The sequence below is a fragment of the Artemia franciscana genome, unplaced genomic scaffold (genome assembly GCF_032884065.1).
Source record: "Artemia franciscana unplaced genomic scaffold, ASM3288406v1 Scaffold_1294, whole genome shotgun sequence".
In the NCBI taxonomy this organism is placed as follows: Eukaryota; Metazoa; Arthropoda; class Branchiopoda; order Anostraca; family Artemiidae; genus Artemia; species Artemia franciscana.
The window spans coordinates 1-18,447 of NW_027062784.1; the positions used below are offsets into that span (position 1 = coordinate 1).

Consider the following 18,447-nt stretch of genomic DNA (forward strand, 5'->3'; position numbering starts at 1 on the left):
CTTCCTACAGTGAAAATTGAAGGATCCAGGGACACCATTTGGTTGAGGGTAAGTGGAACTCTATCTTTGCGGTTCTTGATTTCCGATAGTTTTGGAAAGTGGTTCATCTTAACTCTGAACTATTTTTGACATCTTGCCGTGAAGATGGACTATTTGCTTGAGGTAGAGAGCATCAATTTTGAAGATTTCTGCTCCATACGTAGGTATATACGATGGGGCTGATGTCAATCTAAATAATTGAAAATACAGTATTAGAAGGGATGTTACCGATACAAATAAATTAAGACTGCATCATTGCGGTTCCCTCAACCTATAGAAGGAATGGTCCTGTATCCTGGTAACCAGGATCCTCTTTTTGGAAGGAATAGCCGATTTAAATCTAAGAGAAGAGGAAAAATAAAAGGGTGACTCCTCCTTGTTGCCATTATGTTCTAAAAAAGTATATACTCTTTTTCAGAATTGCTGCCTTCATTTGTAGCAGATATACCTGATCCCACCTAGCTGGGCTACTTCCCACAACAAATATTGAATATATCAGAGAAACGTAAGCAGAAATATGGGACTTCAAGCAATATCACTTCAATAGAATCTAAAAAACTCTTACGATTTACACATAGATTCCAGATTTTGTACATAATTCGTTCGTTTTGTTGCGTTTCTCTTTAATCTTTCCTCCCTCCCCCAAGATAATTTGCTACGTGCATCCCAGTGCTATGCTATTTTCAAGTCAAGATATTCGTTAATGATATTATGTTGATATTCAACTCTTAGGAATTGCTTATGGAAGCAAAAATTAGGAATGAAATGATGCTAAAGTTAAAAAAAAATTAAAAGAAAAATTTTATAATATATCAGAAAGCTTGAAAATTTACATAAAGAAACCCATTAAATAATGATTTTCGAAGCTACAAATACTTTTTGGGTATAGAAGTGTTTCTAAAAGATAAAGATAAGAAGAATGAATGTTAGAACATTCCTGCTTTTAACTTGTAAAGTTCCCAAGACCTGATCATGCAACTTTCTGATCTTATAAATTTTTAGCTACAACATGGAATATTTTTGTTAATATGAAAATTCAATTATGATTTAAGGAGAAAAGCTTCCTTAATGAACGTGATTACGATTTCTAAGGATCACCATCCATATTTTCAAAGGGATATATTTTCACACTCACATTGAAATTTCCTATCCCCGAGATGCAAGAATCACACCACCATTCCTTTTAGTTTGTTGGCTTATTCGTTGCTTGAAAGCAGCTTTAAATATAGGCCTTTATGCAAAACAGTGACAACCCGGGCAATTGGGTTGTTTCTTTCAGAAGAAATTTCCAGGATTTATTAAACTCGGGGCAAGTATCCCTTACCGTTCCGGGCTACAAGTAAACTCAGGAAAATATCACAAAAATAATCACAAAAATCATTATGGTTATAGGCTGGTATTTATATGGTGAAAAACAAATGGTTACTGTCCTTCTGAAGGTGGTTTTACTTCCTGACATATATCTCAAATTCAATAAAGCTTATCATGAAACCGTATCCTGACTCAAACGTAATGTCCTGACACAGAGGTTGACTCCCGAGGTTGTCAGAGGAGAGGACATAAATTCAATTGTCTTCGATTCGTAGCTTTATCACACGAACATCTAGACGTTTGTATACAGTTTTCGCTTATCATATTTATTATGGCGCATTGAATTATGCCTGTAGTCGTTTGATTTCTAAGCATTTCTTCGTTTGCTTGTTTTTTTTTTTTTTTTTAATTTGACCCTAATTGGTGAAGCGTTCATAAGATCTACGATGTGGTAATATTTCCAAGCAGATCCAACTCAGCGATGCGTGTAAAGAGACCTGCAGGTAAGGGACGTTACGTGTCTCCCAAATTCCTTCTTCTGAGAATCAAACAGATCTCTGACACGATCAGGGTTGACGCTGACATATCACCGGACACAAAGCAGTGAATTTAGCGGGTATTCTTCAAAAATATGAGTACACATTTTCAATTGCTTCATTAAGGGAGTTGATAGAATCGAAGGTTGGTTTCAAATGTGCCGACAGAGGGATGAAATTTAGGTAAATAAAGCCGAGAAGCTGGAGCCAGATCTCCTGTTTAGATTTGAAGTTATTAGCTACTGAATAGGTCTGTTCAAATACATTTATTTAACGAGCTGGTTTCTCCTTCTGAATTTATGGAAACACTAGTGAAAGGCCTTCCACATTGCTACATTAGATCTTACATTGAAGAGCTTAAGTACACAAAATGGTCTTTGATTGGACAGCTCAGAGTAATTCACCAATCGGAAATGAGGTTATCTTCTTACTGACTTCAAGTAAACAATTCAAGGTTGCCACGGTTGCACCACTAGGTCACTTTTTTAGGCAACCGTACATTGAATTATTCAAATTAGAAAATTTTTCAAAGTGAACTTCTTGAAAAGTTACCTTGGGGTCGCAATGTTTCTCAGAACACTGTGCTCTTGACTAGGTCATATCCAGGGGGGAAAGCAACATGGTTTTAACCTCCTCTCTCCCTGGAACTCTGGCCGACATGTAAAAAGAAAGTGGCAAGAATGCACATCTATAGATTTTTTACCTGTTCTGTGAAGGTTTTTGTACCCCCTATCCCCCCAACGAAAATCATTCCCCCCTGAACAGAAATCCTGAATACGCCCTCGGCTCTCGGTACTATTTGCCTTTCATGGTTGTCCTATCTCTAGTATCTTTGTTATAGCCGTACTTAGTCAATGTGAAAGCCCTAAAAGGAAACTGGAGACTATTTAATAGGCTGGCCCTTATTTTCCAATTCAGCAGAAAAGGGGACAATTTTCCAGTACGTGAAACTTGAAACATCTATAATTAGATGGTAGCTATAGATAATTATTCTTATTATACATAAATTATATTTATATTTTATAACAGCGTAAATATTATAAATACATTATTATTATAAGGGAGGTAGTTAAGTATAATTTACTCGTGAAGATGTTTCATGACTGCGAAATGATGACCACTGCAGATGGTTAAGAGGTCTTTTTTTTCTTTTTTAGTCTGAGTTCTATAGCCCATACCTCCTTGATATTTTTTTCCACAATTTTTCCGCCATTCCATAATTTTCCATATTTTTTTCCCCATAATTTTCCGCAATTCCACAGCCTCGCAGAAAAGTATTATAAAATCTTGGTCCCAAATTGCTGAATTGCTTGATCCGATCCATTGATCTTGTTTCATTTCCCCCTTTCTCCCTTGTTTTTATTTACAGTCTAGTTTATTATGTAGTTTAAATTCATTTTCAGTTTACTCTTTGAGAGAAGAACCTTCATGAACCTTTTTAGTCTACCCCTGCATCTGAAATATATAAAACTATATCTTATAATAAGGAGCACGGGAATTGATATACTTTATTTACATACCTACCTTTTGAGTCCTTTTTTGTTTTGTTATACTGTTTAATGATCAAATGCTTTATTTATTATTTTTATTGTTTTTACTCTTTTCTTTTTATTTGAATTTGCTTTATTTTTATTTTACTATTTTGCCTCTTCAATTTCTTTAACATAAATTTTATAATGAAAAAACAAATCACCAGTACAACAGCACAAATACAGAAATAAAGGCACATCATGAAACCAAAAAAAAAAAACGTATAAAAAAAGAAAGACAGAAAGAGAAAGAAAGACTGTTTTCCTATTTTAATAATTAATATAGATCAGTACTTGAGCGAGGCCTTAACCCTACTCATCCATCCAATTACATAGGTCGAACAGCATAGCCATAATCCACAACGTAGCCAGAATCCTAATCCAAAAGGGATTTAACCAGGCAATCCACTGACCTTGCTCCATGTTACCTGTAGTAAGATTGTGCCCATTTATGGGAGGATTCCCTCAATCATGTGCATTCATGCTGACGAAGGCTAGGTTCGCAGCTGATTAAACATATTTTAAACGCGATCCTAACAAATAAAGTTTTATTATTTGTATATACAATATATTTTATATATACAATATATATATATGTCTTTTAATGATTCAACTTTTATGCTTAAATTTTCTACCTTGAGACTTTCAAATGTATTTTTATATAAATTTTACCACGCATGTTTTGTGATTTTATATGCTCCAGGGCATCATGCCTTAAGTAAAAAATATTGGGAAACATTGATCTAGAAAGTCGGGAATAGAAAGTGTAATTTAGGTAAAGCATGTACATTGGATTTCTGCTTGGGGAAGGGAGGGAGGGGCAATAACGAAAGGTGATAAGTGTATAGATTCCGAGAAAGTTTAGGATAACAGGGGAAGAGCAGGCACCGAATTCCCCTTTCCTTGTGTATTTTTATGATCTAAATAACGAATTTATACTCCAAATCGTCGAAAGAAAGCACCTAATATTTGGCAAAATTTACCATATAAGGTGTAATCTGCCAACTGAGGAAAGTGTAATTGATGTCACTTATTACAGTGATCTTCGTTGTCTCTACCATCCTCAGGTCCTTTCCTTAATTCGTCCGAGGGCTGCATCCAGAGTCAAATGCTAAGTGGGCTATTCTGGAAGTTTGTAATCCAGACTGGTGCTGCATTCTATCCACAAAGAAAAGGCACTTGAAGATTACCAAATATAGCGTTCTTCGGTGTCTATGCTAATTTAAGGTCTTTGGCTTTATTATTGTATGGACCACATTCAGAGTCAAATTCTTAGTGGAAGTAAAATTCTGGAAGTAAGTCTTTGTCATTATGTAAGTAGGTCTTCTTAAGTCTAAAGTAAGTAAGTCTCTGTTATTGCGGAAGTAGGTCTTCATAAGTCTGAAGTAAGTCTTTGTCATTGTCGAAATAGTGCTTGGTGTGCTATTATAGAGGTAAACAGGTCTTATATTTGGGTTTATTTCATATAGTTTATTTTTCAGTTCATCCGCAATACATGTAATTATTTTATCAATTTGAGAAGGTTTGTTTAAGAATTTATTTTTAGTACATGCCTTAATTCAGTCGTCCTTGCATTTTTGTGTAATAGAGATAAGATAAAACATGCATAATTCGTTTGAACCTTGTCTTGTATGTTGAAAAGATAGAAATGGCGCAAATTGTCTGAGGTATTGAAGACCGAAACTAGTCCTTTGTACATTCTAATAGAAAACTGTCCATATATTTTTGTATACAACCGAAAGTTTAAGGGGAGGATCTAAGCCTTACCCAGAATTTTCATTCTTTAAGGGGGTTGGGGCTTAAGGCATTTGGAAAGGCTTAGATGTTTTTCTTCCTTTTTGGATGATATATAAACAAACAGTGTATATCTTGATATTCTTTTTTTTTCACTTTAGAGCAGTGGGTCTCAGTCGATTTTATTGTGTATCAGCCGATTTATGTGTATTCACCTGAAGGAACCTCAAAAGGCTATTAACTTGGTATTTTTTCTCGGGTCGTCCTCTAGACCTAGGTTATACTAATGAAAAACATTATGAGAATACAGCACCTTTTATGCAATTCTAAAGTCATTATACCACTATTATGTATATTTATTTCTACTCTTTAAATGCATTTCATGTGACGTCATTCACATGAATTTTTTTTTAATAAAAAGTTTTTTTTTCAAAATTAAGCCCCTAAAGTATAGTCAGCCGGAAGGTGCACGTCCTACCCTTGACCCAAATTGGTTAAACGTCTCACGTTAGGAATCACACCCTTAGAGGCACAGCGAGACAATCCCTAGATGGGTTCTTGTAGATGGATCTTTTTTAAGTTTTACTGACCATAGTTCTTACCATATAAGATTTTTTCTCTGGCTTGTTTCTTTCGTTTCATTAGTTTTTTTTTTCGCTGATGTGTTTGACTAAGGCGACTTGATGGTGTGTTGAGTTGTTAGTTTGGAAGGGGATTGGGTATTTTCTGTCCTTTCTGAACTCTTTCTTTTTCATTTGAGAGCAGGGGCGTACCTCCAAAATTTTTGGTAGGGACGGTTTAACCATATTGTTCTCCCAAATAACTTTGGCTTAACATTATTTTTTAGAAATATGTCAGAAAATTTAAATGAACGATTTTTCCAGCCAAACCCGGTCAAAGTGCCATTTTCGAAACATACTTTTGAACGTGGTTCAAGTAATACTAATGAAATTCTTAATTATGTTTTAAATAATAGAGCACGTGACTTAATTCCAAAACGTTATGTTTATTTTATAACTGCTTAATATGCGACTTAATTAATCACTTGATAAATATTTCAGATCTTTCGAAAATGACAAATATGAACAAAACTAACAGAAATCAATCATAGAGCAGAAACAGAAATCAAAGAGTAGGCCTACTCTAACAGAATATACTGTTAAAAAAGGCGAGAATATTTTGTTTTATTTCATTACCTTTATCAAAAGTTTGAGATATATACTTGCGCATTGGGGGGGGGGATGATGGGGTGCATTATATCAAATACCTAACTTAACCTAATCACATCTATATATAAAATATTTAATTAAAATGTACCTGTATCGTAGCTTGTTTCACGAAATAGCCTAGATTCACTTACTGAGTGTGTTCTGAATAATACACAAGTACCCGTTTTTCGCCCTCTAAGCCCATCTTAGGTCTATCCTACCAGAAAACTGTGATTCCCTAAGATTTTCTTTTGGTTGCCGCGAAATGATAAAGTTTTCAGGGCTGTTTCATAATTCCAATAGCGTTGCCATGTTGAACCGTTAAAATAAATAAGCAAAACTAATTTTACTTACTTTAAGATTATATTGACAAAGCTCAATTTCACTGTCCTTGGTACTTTAAGAAATGTGTTTCAGATTTATACAATATCCCCCTTAGGTTTCTTTCGCATTTTCTGACATAAAACTGTTTATATACATTAGTGTCTACAAGACATTCCCTAGATGGGTTCTTGTAGATGGGTCTTTTTTAAGTTTTACGGGGGTATTGACTATAGTTCTTATCATATAAGATTTACCCCTGGCTTGTTTCTTTACCCCTGGCTTGTTCTTGTTTCTAGATTTCCCCTAATTTTTTCCATTTCTCGTTTTTTCTCGGTTTTCCTATTCCCATTTTGACTGTCCTTGGTACTTTAAGAAATACGTTTCAGATTTATTCGTTTTTTCCTTAGGTTTCTTTCGCAGTCTCTTATATAAAACTGTTTCTATACATTATTGTCAACAATCAAAACTTTAAGAAGAGAATATGAGTTTGACTGTTTGTCCCAATTTTTTAAGAACAACCCCTGAAAAACAAAGGGGGGTTTAATTAAAAAAGGAGGCGTTTTTAAACGTGCCGAAAACTTACCGTAAAGAGCAAGGTATTGAGAACAGGGGTAATCCCTTCGTAATTGGAATAATTTCTGTTCTTTTTGAGTTTAAAATGTTGCTCCTTAATTTCAGCTGAAAATACTTATTTTTTAATAAAATTACAGGGGCCAAACAAATACAATGTTGAAGCAATAGGGAAAATCTTTTCAAGACACTGGAAATCAATTCTGTGAAAGCCCTATGTCCAAGGGCCGTCTTCAGCACAATACAAGAAACAGAGAGAGAGAGGAAAAAAATATGTATATATGAATAGACTTACGTTAAAATGCGAGAAATAAAACTAATAATGTTTTTTTTTAACTTTTTTACAACAGCCCTAGCATCCTTACTTCAACGATGTTCAACCAACTTTGTTGAAGCAAGGATGCTAGGGCTGTTGTAAAAAGTTTTAAAAAACATCATTAGCTTTAATTCTTGTATTTTAATGTAAGTTTATATATATATATATATATATATATATATATATATATATATATATATATATATATATATATATATATATATATACTAGCTGTTGGGGTGGCGCTTCACGCCACCCCAACACCTAGTTGGTGGGGGCACTTCGCGCCCCCCCCCCCCTCCAAGCCCCCCCGCGCGCATAAGTCGTTACGCGCCATATTAGTTACGCGCCATTGTAGTTGTGTCCCTATGTCCCACCTGTGAATATAGATAGATATAATATACAACATTCTTTGCTGTCCCATTGTCTGTGCATATAAATAGATTGTCAGGTTTACCGACTCTTGAACATGCAACATATAATGGTCAATGGGAAAACAATCCGTATTCAGATCTATACCTCATGATTCTAATGATTGCCCTTGAGCTTTGTTGATGGTGATTGCTAATCGACCATTCCCTGAGTCGCCATCGTCATTTATATACCCCCCTGTGCACACCGGCGTCCCCTTTGTAGTTATGTCCCTGTGTCCCGGTCGTCATTTATATTCCCTGTGTCCCGGTCGTCATTTGTGTCCCAGTGTCCCAGTCTCTGATTTCTCTTTGAGTGTCCCGGGCGTCATTTATATTCCTTGTGTCCCGGTCGTCATTTATATCCCCCTGTGCCCCCCGGCGTCCCCGTTGTAGTTGTGTCATTTATATTCCCTGTGTCCCGGTCGTCATCCCGGTATACATTCGTTTTTGAATTGGTATATGATGAAATAAATTTTTAATTTTTTCCCTTTTTTCCTTTTAGCTTTTTTTTATTGGTTTTGACCTTTTTTTAGGTTTCTAGTTTTTTTCTTTTTTCTTTTTAGTTTTTTTTGAAGTTTTTATCTTTTTAGTTTTTTTATTTTTATTCCTTGTATTGTGCTGAAGACAACCCTTGGACATAGGGCCGAAATATTCTCAGAATTGATTTCTACTGTCTTGAAAAGATTTTCCCTATTGTTTCAACTTTGTATTTGTTTGTTATTAAATAAAAAAACTAGGTTTTTTAACTGAAAGTAAGGAGCGACATTAAAACTTAAAACGAACAGAAAATACTCCTTATATGAAATGGGTTGTCCCCTCCGCAATCCCTCGGTCTTTACGCTAAGGCTTTTAATTGTTTAAAAAGCAGAATTGTGGCAAAGACTCAAACTTTAGCGTAAAGACCGAGGGGTTGCAGAGGGGACAACCCCTTTCATATACTGAGCGATTTCTGTTCGTTTTAATTTTTAATATCACTCCTTACTTTCAGTAAGGAGTGAGTTACTTTCAGTAGTTCAGTAAGTAAGTTTTTTCGGTTACTTAAAAGGCAACTAGAACTTTTAATTTTTAACGAACGTTTTTATTAGTAAAAAATATACGTAACTTAAGAATTAACGTACGTAAACAGTTTTTATATTCTTATATTTTTATTATGTATATGAGGGGTTTTGTACCCTCGTTAACACCTCGCTCTTCACACTAAATCGTAAGTTTTGTCCCAATTCTTTAAGAATGATCCCTGAATCAGAAAGGCCGTAGAATAAATAGTTGAAATTACTAAAAATACTTTAGCATAAAGAGCGAGGTATTTATCTCCTCCTTAATACCTCACTCTTTATACTAAAGTATTTTTAAAACCCCTCATATGCGTAATAATCTCTGTTCGTTTTTTTTCAATGCTACTCCTTACTTTCAATTAAAAAAAACGTTTTCATGTTTATTTTTTCATTGTTTTTTTTTATAGCAATGCTAGAAAATCTTACGCCCTTTTCATTGAATTTTTCTTCCTCCATGACATATTCATACAAGGAAAGATCCTCCCACATAGCCCCCTTCCCTCAACCCCACCCCCAAACAAAAAAATACCCCTGAAAACGTCAGTACACTTCCCAATAACCATTACTGTATGTAAACACTGGTCAAAGTTTGTAACTTGCAGCCACTCCCCCAGGGAGGGATGTAAGTCATTCCCAAAGACGTAGTTATTAGGGTATTAGACTATGCGGAAAAAAATAACTATCTCAAAATTTTGGTCCGTTGAATTTGGGATAAAAATTGGCGTGGGAGAGGGCCTAGTTGCCCTCCAATTTTTTTGGTCAGTTAAAAAGGGCACTAGAACTTTTCATTTCCGTTAAAATGAGCCCTCTTGCGACATTCTAGGACCACTTGGTCGATACGCTGACCCCTGGGGAAAAAAAACAACAAATAAACACGCACCCGTGATTTGTCTTCTGGCAAAAAATACGAAATTCCACACTTTTGTAGATAGGAGCTTGAAATTTTCGCTACAGGGTTCTCTGATACGCTGAATCTAATGGTGTGATTTCCGTTAAGATATTATGACGTTTAGGGGGTGTTTATCCCTATTTTCCAAAATAAGGCTTTTCTCAGGCTCGTAACTTTTGATAATAAAGACTAAATTTGACAAAACTTACATATTTAAAATCAGCATGAAAATCCGATTCTTTTGATGTATCTTTTAGCATCAAAATTCCGTTTTTAAGTGTTTCGTTTACTATTGAGCCGGGTCGCTCCTTACTATTCAGGTACACGAACTGTTTGATGGAAAGGCAGTGTGGTCTTCGTCGCTATTTTTATTACAGGTGCCAAATAGGTATGGATTACTTTCAAAATTGACTAAGCGAATGAAATAACTAGGAAGGTTGTGTGAAATGAAAAGATTAAATATTTGCGTTTGATTAATTTCCTTGACTAAGCAAATAAAAAAGTATGGTTAGACACGTTCAGGATTTTTATCCGGCAGGGGAAGAGGGCTGCCAAAATATTTTTAGTTCGGGGGAAGGGGTTAAGGGTTTTAACCTATATTTTTAAAACTATATTACGAATTAGAAAATAATTCGGAAAATACCCGCCCCCGAACACAGCTCTAGTTACAATGGTTAGATGAGAAAAAACATAATTTTATTTCACTAATTCACTTTGACTAAGTATATAAGAAGGTTAAAATGGTTGGACAAAATGAATGAATTAATTTTGTTTTGGCTAATATTCTTCTAATAAGCAAACGTAAAGAAATAAAATTAACAAAAATAAAACCACTCACTTTTCTGATTTATCAACTAAAATAAGTCTTATAAGCCTACTAAGCACAAAAATTAGTCTTTCTATTACAACCTAATATAGTAGGAAAATCTATCAGAGTTTTCATTGACTAAACAAATGGAATGGTAGGATAGTCGCTATATAGTAAACCGATAAACTTAAATGTCAAAGAATCAGTGATTATATTCTTTTCTTTTTGATAAGAGACGTTCTAAGAAAAACCAAAAATTTTTAATGATTTTGCCATTCTTATCGTTGCAAAAATATAGTAGGTGCCTTCTTAAATTGTGACACTTGTAAATAATAAAAAAAGAGGATTAACTAAGCGCCATGTGGGCAAACCGATAATTTTCATAAGCAATTTAGTATTTTAATTACAATTAATTACAAGGACGAATTATAATATTTAAATTAATTTAATTATTTATACCCGTAAACATTTAAATAAAATTAACGTTAATTATAATTAGACCCCAACTTTTTGTAAATTTTACAATGCTAACGTATGTTTCATGTCAACGTTCCCAGTTCGCAGATTCAAAAATGAATATGTTCAAACATAAAACAAAACACAAACATAAAAAGGCAACTTTATTTACTTAATCTATTTAATCTAGCAAACCGATAATATTCGTAAGCAATTTAATAAGCAATCATGATATTCAGATTAAATTTAATTATTTATACTGGTAAACATTTAAATAAAATTAACATTAATTATAATCAGACACCGACTTTTTGTTGGGGTCTGATTACAATCCTAACGCATGTTGCATGTCAACATTCCCAGTTTACAGCTCCAAAAATATATATGTTCGAACACAAAACAAAATACAAGCTTACAAAAAGCAATTTTGTTTATTTAATCTATTTGATCTAGCAAACCGATAAGATCTGTAAGTAAGTTAATATTTTAATTACAATTAAATACAAGAACGAATTATAATATTTAAATTAATTTTAATTATTTATACCCGTATTATTTAAATAAAATTAACATTAATTATAATTAGACCCCAACTTTTTGTAAAATTTACAATGCTAACGTATGTTTCATGTCAACGTTCCCAGTTCGTAGCTTCAAAAATGAATATGTTCAAACAAAAGACAAACATAAAAAGGCATTTTTTATTTACTTAATCTATTTAATCTAGCAAACTGATAATATTCGTAAGCAATTTAATATTTTAATCACAAGGACAAATCATAATATTCAGATTAAATTTAATTATTTATACCCGTAAACATTTAAATAAAATTAACATTAATTATAATCAGACGCCAACTTTTTGTTGGGGTTTGATCCTAACGCATGTTGCATGTCAACATTCCCAGATTACAGCTCCAAAAATGTATATGTTCAAACACAAAACAAAATACAAGCTTACAAAAAGCAATTTTGTTTATTTAATCTATTTGATCTAGCAAACCGATACGATCTGTAAGTAATTTAATATTTTAATTACAATTAAATACAAGAACGAATTATAATATTTAAATTAATTTTAATTATTTATACCCGTATTATTTAAATAAAATTAATATAAATTTTAATTAAATCCCAACTTTTTGTAAATTTTTCAATCCTAACACATGTTTCATGTCAACATTCCCAGTTTCCAGCTCCAAAAATGAATATGTTCAACCACAAAACAAAACACAAGCATACAAAAGGCAATTTGTTTATTTCATCTATTTAATCTAGCAAACCGATAAGATCCATAAGCAATTTAATATTTTCATTACGATTAGTTACAAGAACGAATTATAATATTTAATTTAATTGTAATTATTTAAACCATTAAATATTTAAATAAAATTAACATTAATTGTAATTAGACCCAAACTTTTGTAAATTTTACAATAATAACGCATATTTCACGTCAACGTTCCCAGTTCCGTGCTCTAAAAATGAATATATTCAAACATAAAGCAAAGACAAACATAAAAAGGCAATTTTATTTATTCAGTCTATTTAATCTAGCAAACCGATAATATTTGTAAGTAATTTAATATTTTAATTACAATTAAATACAAGAACGAATTATAATATTTAAATTAATTTTAATTATTTATACCCGTATTATTTAAATAAAATTAACATTAATTATAATCAGACCCCAACTTTTTGTAAATTTTACAATGCTAACGTATGTTTCATGTCAACGTTCCCAGTTCGCAGCTTCAAAAATGAATATGTTCAAACATAAAACAAAACACAAACATAAAAAGGCAACTTTATTTACTTAATCTATTTAATCTAGCAAACCGATAATATTCGTAAGCAATTTAATAAGCAATCATGATATTCAGATTAAATTTAATTATTTATTGGGGTCTTTTAAATATTTTTTTTGGGGTCTGATTACAATCCTAACGCATGTTGCATGTCAACATTCCCAGTTTACAGCTCCAAAAATGTATATGTTCGAACACAAAACAAAATACAAGCTTACAAAAAGCAATTTTGTTTATTTAATCTATTTGATCTAGCAAACCCATAAGATCTGTAAGTAATTTAATATTTTAATTTCAATTAAATACAAGAACGAATTATAATATTTAAATTAATTGTAATTATTTAAAGCCATAAATATTTAAATAAAATTAACATTAATTGTAATTAGACCCAACTTTTGTAAATTTTACAATCCTAACGCATATTTCGTTCCCAGCTCCAAAAATGGATATATTCGAACATAAAGCAAAGACAAACATAAAAAGGCAATTTTATTTATTCAGTCTATTTAATCTAGCAAACCGATAATATCTGTAAGTAATTTAATATTTTAGTTACAATTAAATACAAGAACGAATTATAATATTTAAATTAATTTTAATTATTTATACCCGTATTATTATAATAAAATTAACATTAATTATAATTAGACCCCTACTTTTTGTAAATTTTTCAATCCTAACGCATGTTTCATGTCAACATTCCCAGTTTCCAGCTCCAAAAATGAAAATGTTCCACCACAAAACAAAACACAAGCATACAAAAGGCAATTTGTTTATTTAAACTATTTAATCTAGCAAACCGATAAGATCCGTAAGCAATTTAATATTTTAAGTACAATTAATTAGAAGAATGAATTATAATATTTCAATTATTTGCAATTATTTAAACCCTTAAATGTTTAAATAAAATTAACATTAATCAAACAGTTCGTGGTAACGAACTGTAGTAAGGAGCGACCCGGCTCAATAGTAACCAAAAGTCTAAAAAATGGAATTTTGGTACCAATAGCTACATCAAAGAATTGCATTTTTATGCTGATTTTAAATATATAAGTTTCATCAAGTTTAGTCTTACCCATCAAAAGTTACGAGCCTGAGAAAATTTGCGTTATTTTAGAAAATAGGGGGAAACACCCCCTAAAAGTCATAGAATCTTAACGAAAATCACACCATCAGATTCAGCGTATCAGAGAACCTTAATGTAGAAGTTTCAAGCTCCTATCTACAAAAATGTGGAATTTTATATTTTTTGCCAGAAGGCAGATCACGGATGCGTGTTTATTTGGTTTTTTTTTTTTTTTTTTTTTTTTTTTTTTTTTTCCAGGGGTGATCGTATCGACCCAGTTGTCCTAGAATGTTGCGAGAGGGCTCATTCTAACGGAAATGAAAAGTTCTAGTGCCCTTTTTAAGTGACCAAAAAAATTGGAGGGCACCTAGGCCCCCTCCCACGCTAATTATTTTCCCAAAGTCAGCGGATCAAAATTCTGAGATAGCCATTTTATTCAGCGTAGTCGAAAAACCTTATAACTATGTCTTTGGGGACGACTTACTCCCTCACAGTCCCCGTGGGAGGGGTTACAAGTTCAAAACTTTGACCAGTGCTTACATATAGTAATGGTTATTGGGAAGTGTACAGGCGTTTTCAAGAGGATTTTTTGGTTGGAGGCAGGGGTTGAGAAGAGGGGGATATGCTGGGGGAACTTTCCATCGAGAAATTTATCATGGGGGAAGAAAATGTCCATGAAGAGAGCGCAGGATTTACTAGCATTACTTAAAAAAAACAATGAAAAAGTTTTTTTTTCAGCTGGAAGTAAGCAGCAGTATTAAAACTTAGAACGAACAGAAATTATTACCCATGTGAGGGGCTCACCTCCTCCTAATACCTCGCTCTTTACGCTAAAATTTTTTAGTAATTTCAACTAATTATTCTGCGGCTTTTGTAATTCAGGGGTCATTCTTAATGAATTGGGACAAAATTTAAGCTTTAGTGCAAAGAGCGAGGTACTGACGAGGGGGCGAACCCCCTCATATATGTAATAAAAACATAAGAATACAGAAGTTCTTTACGTAAGCTAATTTATAAGTTACGTATATCTTTTACTTATAAAAAGATTCGAAAAAAATTAGAAGTTCTAGTTGCCTTTTTAATTAACCGAAAATCGGAGGGCAACTAGGCTTCCTCCCCCGCTCTTTTTTTCTCAAAACCATTCGATCAAAATTATGAGAAAGCCATTTAGCAAAAAAAAAAAATATACAAATTTTGTTTTGATTATTCCTCTGCGGAGAGCCAAGGGGCTTTTCCTTCTCAACGTCCCGCTCTTTACGCTAAAGTTTTTTTTTCTGTTTTTAAATGTGGAGTTAAGAGAAAGAGTCAAACTTTAGCGTAAAGAGCGGGGCGTTGAGAAGGAAAAGCCCCTTTCATATACGGAGTAATTTCTGTTCGTTTTAAGTTTTAATGTCGCTCCTTACTTTCATTTAAAAAACTTGTTTTTTTATTTAATCTTTTTCAAAGATAATTACACACATGAAAAAGCATATGGCTTTTCTTATAAAGCGGAGCCATATATAAAGAGGAGCCATAAGAAATCAAGTAGGGAAATCAAACAAATATGACACCATACCCCAGACAAGCCACAATTAAAAGATGTTTTCATTATATTATCTTGTCAAAAGATGAATGTGTTGCATCTTCATGCGTATGATGATTTATTTTAATATTTCTGTTGCCATGGGCTAGAATTCATTCTTTACTATATGTAGTAGCTATGCCAAAGTACTCACTTATTCTGGTTATTCAATTACGCTGTAACTTAATTCAGTAGCAACAAGGTATTTTTTTATCGCACATACCTCTCAAATATCTTATGCATTAACAGAGGTTATACCCTGTGGCTATAACGTTTTCATCACCTTGTATAAGAAAATGCAGTTTTTCATAAAAAAAAAACAGATTTTTTTAAATATTGTTATTTTTTTGCTAGCTACAAAAGATATTGGATTTGGCATTTTTTTTTTATGAACCATTAAACAGCTCTCGATGATCTTCCAGCGCCCCGCTAACAGAGGAGGAAAAACAAAATCCTTTCGTAGAATATAATGATTGCAGCCACTTTCAAGCCAAAAGACTGTAAGCTTGCTTTAAGATATAGACAATCAGTCTCTTTATCCAATCTCTTGTCCGATTTTTCAGTTTTGTTTGAATTTTTGCATTGCACACCTATTAGAGAATTCTGGTAAGTTTCGCTTCAAAACGTTATTTCATCAATATCTTTTTTTCTCTCTCTTTTTGTCTGTCTGTCTCTCTGTCCATCTATGTCATGCCTCATTAGAGATATACCACCAGCCATCACCCATCCGTCAAAAATATTTACATTCATCACATAGAACAACCACGGCCAGAAATAGAATTAATGTTTCAGGGGGGGGAGCATCAACAAAACTTGAGCCCTCATCGCTATTTTTAGGTCCTCTAATTTCTATAGTTAAAGAAATTTTCGATCTTTCAGGGTTGAGGCACGCATGCCTCAGAAACCACCTTCTGGATCACCCCCCCCCCCAAAAAAAAAAACAACAAACAAACAACTAATGGCAAAATGTGTCGTGATTAATAAGCGCATATTTCAGCCAATGTAATATATATCACTTCAACAAAAATTACACAATTAAAAAATATTTAGCCTAAATGGGCTTTGTCACTTCATCGTTTTTGGCAACTTTTATAGATGGCACTGATTTTATAATCATGTTTTTTCTAGTTAAGTTAAGTGGCCCTTGGATATAATATTTTCTGAAAGGGACGTATCCAGGATTTTTTTCGGGAGTGGGGTTACAAAAGGATTTGCTTTTAGGGGGCTACAAAAAACTTTAAAATGTACCCCCCCACCCCACTGGATACGGCCATGTTTTTCAAAGAAAAAAAAACTTACCAAACAGCTAATGGACTGTCAATACTTAGTCCAAGAAGTGTACAAGCATCTCGCGTAAAAGTTTCAGAGACATCTACCCAAAGGAACGGGTCCAAAAGATGACGATATGGAGACTGATCCATTCCATGTGAGACGTACAACAGTGTTGCCATCAATAACTGGAATTCTATAATGGTGTAAAACCCTTTGTTGAGTTGGTTAACATACCGGTTTGCCAAACACTGATAGATGAAAGGATGTACTACAAATTAAGGGTTGTATAGACGTGGCGTTTTTCGAACTAAGAACAGGAACATTTATTCAATGCTTGCTCTATTTACACCAGGTTTCAAACTAGGAATATTTTCTAAGTTAACACTCATCTCGAGTGCTTTTAACGCTGACTATTTCAAGTTTGAGAGCTACATTAAACAAATAAGAGATACCAGGTAGCAGAGCTTCGCTTGATGAAAAGAAAGACATTCCTTTGCATTTCTATCTCGACACATTATTCTAAGCTATCGAAATTAAAATTGAATAGCAATGTTCTTTGAAAACATTTAGCACAGTCACTCATCTTCATCAAAATTTATTATGACTATTCCAAGTATTTGTGACGTGATTCACATAAAAATTTCGGAAAAATTTTACTATGGAAAAACAAATAAAAGAAATACTCGACTATTGCAAGTCAGGCATAAAAATTTTTTAGAAAAACTTACTATGGAAATGAATTTCAAAGAAAAACTCTACTACTGCAAGAGTTGGATCTGCACCCCTCGGGCCTTAGAAGTCCGATTAAAAGTCGGGCCTTAGAAGTTCGATTCACTATCCATTTCAATACGCAGGCTTATTAACACCAATAATGGAAACAGAATTCATAGACATGCATACAAATGTGATGTCATTCATATGAATTTTTTTTCTCCAAAATTAAGCCTTTAAACCATGCTCAACCCATGCATTTCTAAAATCTTGATGCTTCGCCCCCACCTATGATATTTAAATTTTGTTTCCAAAAATTTACATGTATTCACCTGAAGGAATCTCAAATGGCCATTAACTCGGTATATTTTGTCGGGCTATCCACTTGGCATTATTTATGCTAACAACAGATTTTGTACGAATACAAAACGTTTTATACAAGTTATGACGTCATTTCAATACTATTATGTATTTTTTTGCTCTTTAAATGCATACGAATGAGACGTCATTCACACACAAAAAAATATTGTTTTTTTCGAAACTAAGGCTCTAAATCAGTAATTCCCAAAGCAGTCCAAGAGGACCCCCGGAGTCCACGGAAGACTCGACAAAGGTCTACGTTGACATGAAAAAATAATAGAGATTCACAATTCGTGAGCGGGGGTGCACGGAGATTTAGATGTTTTAGTTAGTGAAGAATTAAATTTAGGCTTGACTTCACCTATCAGAGTAGGCTCACTATGTGATCCACTGAAAAAATCAAGTAGCGAAAAACTTGAAAAATACATTGCACCAATAGTTTAAAGATAATAAATGCAGTCTACAAAATAAGAAG

The 18,447-nt window shown here is 33.2% G+C and overlaps 1 protein-coding gene across 1 annotated transcript in view; it reads right to left on the reverse strand.

Moving 5' to 3' along the window:
- Positions 1-36: 36 nt before the first annotated feature.
- LOC136042441 (pyridoxal kinase-like) overlaps positions 37-18,447 on the reverse strand; it is a 49,914-nt gene continuing 31,503 nt past the window's right edge. The window contains exons 4-5 of the mRNA XM_065727407.1: positions 16,929-17,208; positions 37-229 (exon numbers count right to left, since the gene is read on the reverse strand). Coding sequence (XP_065583479.1) covers positions 17,177-17,208 — 32 coding nt within the window. The 3' untranslated portion in view covers positions 37-229; positions 16,929-17,176. The remainder of the gene's footprint in view (positions 230-16,928; positions 17,209-18,447) is intronic.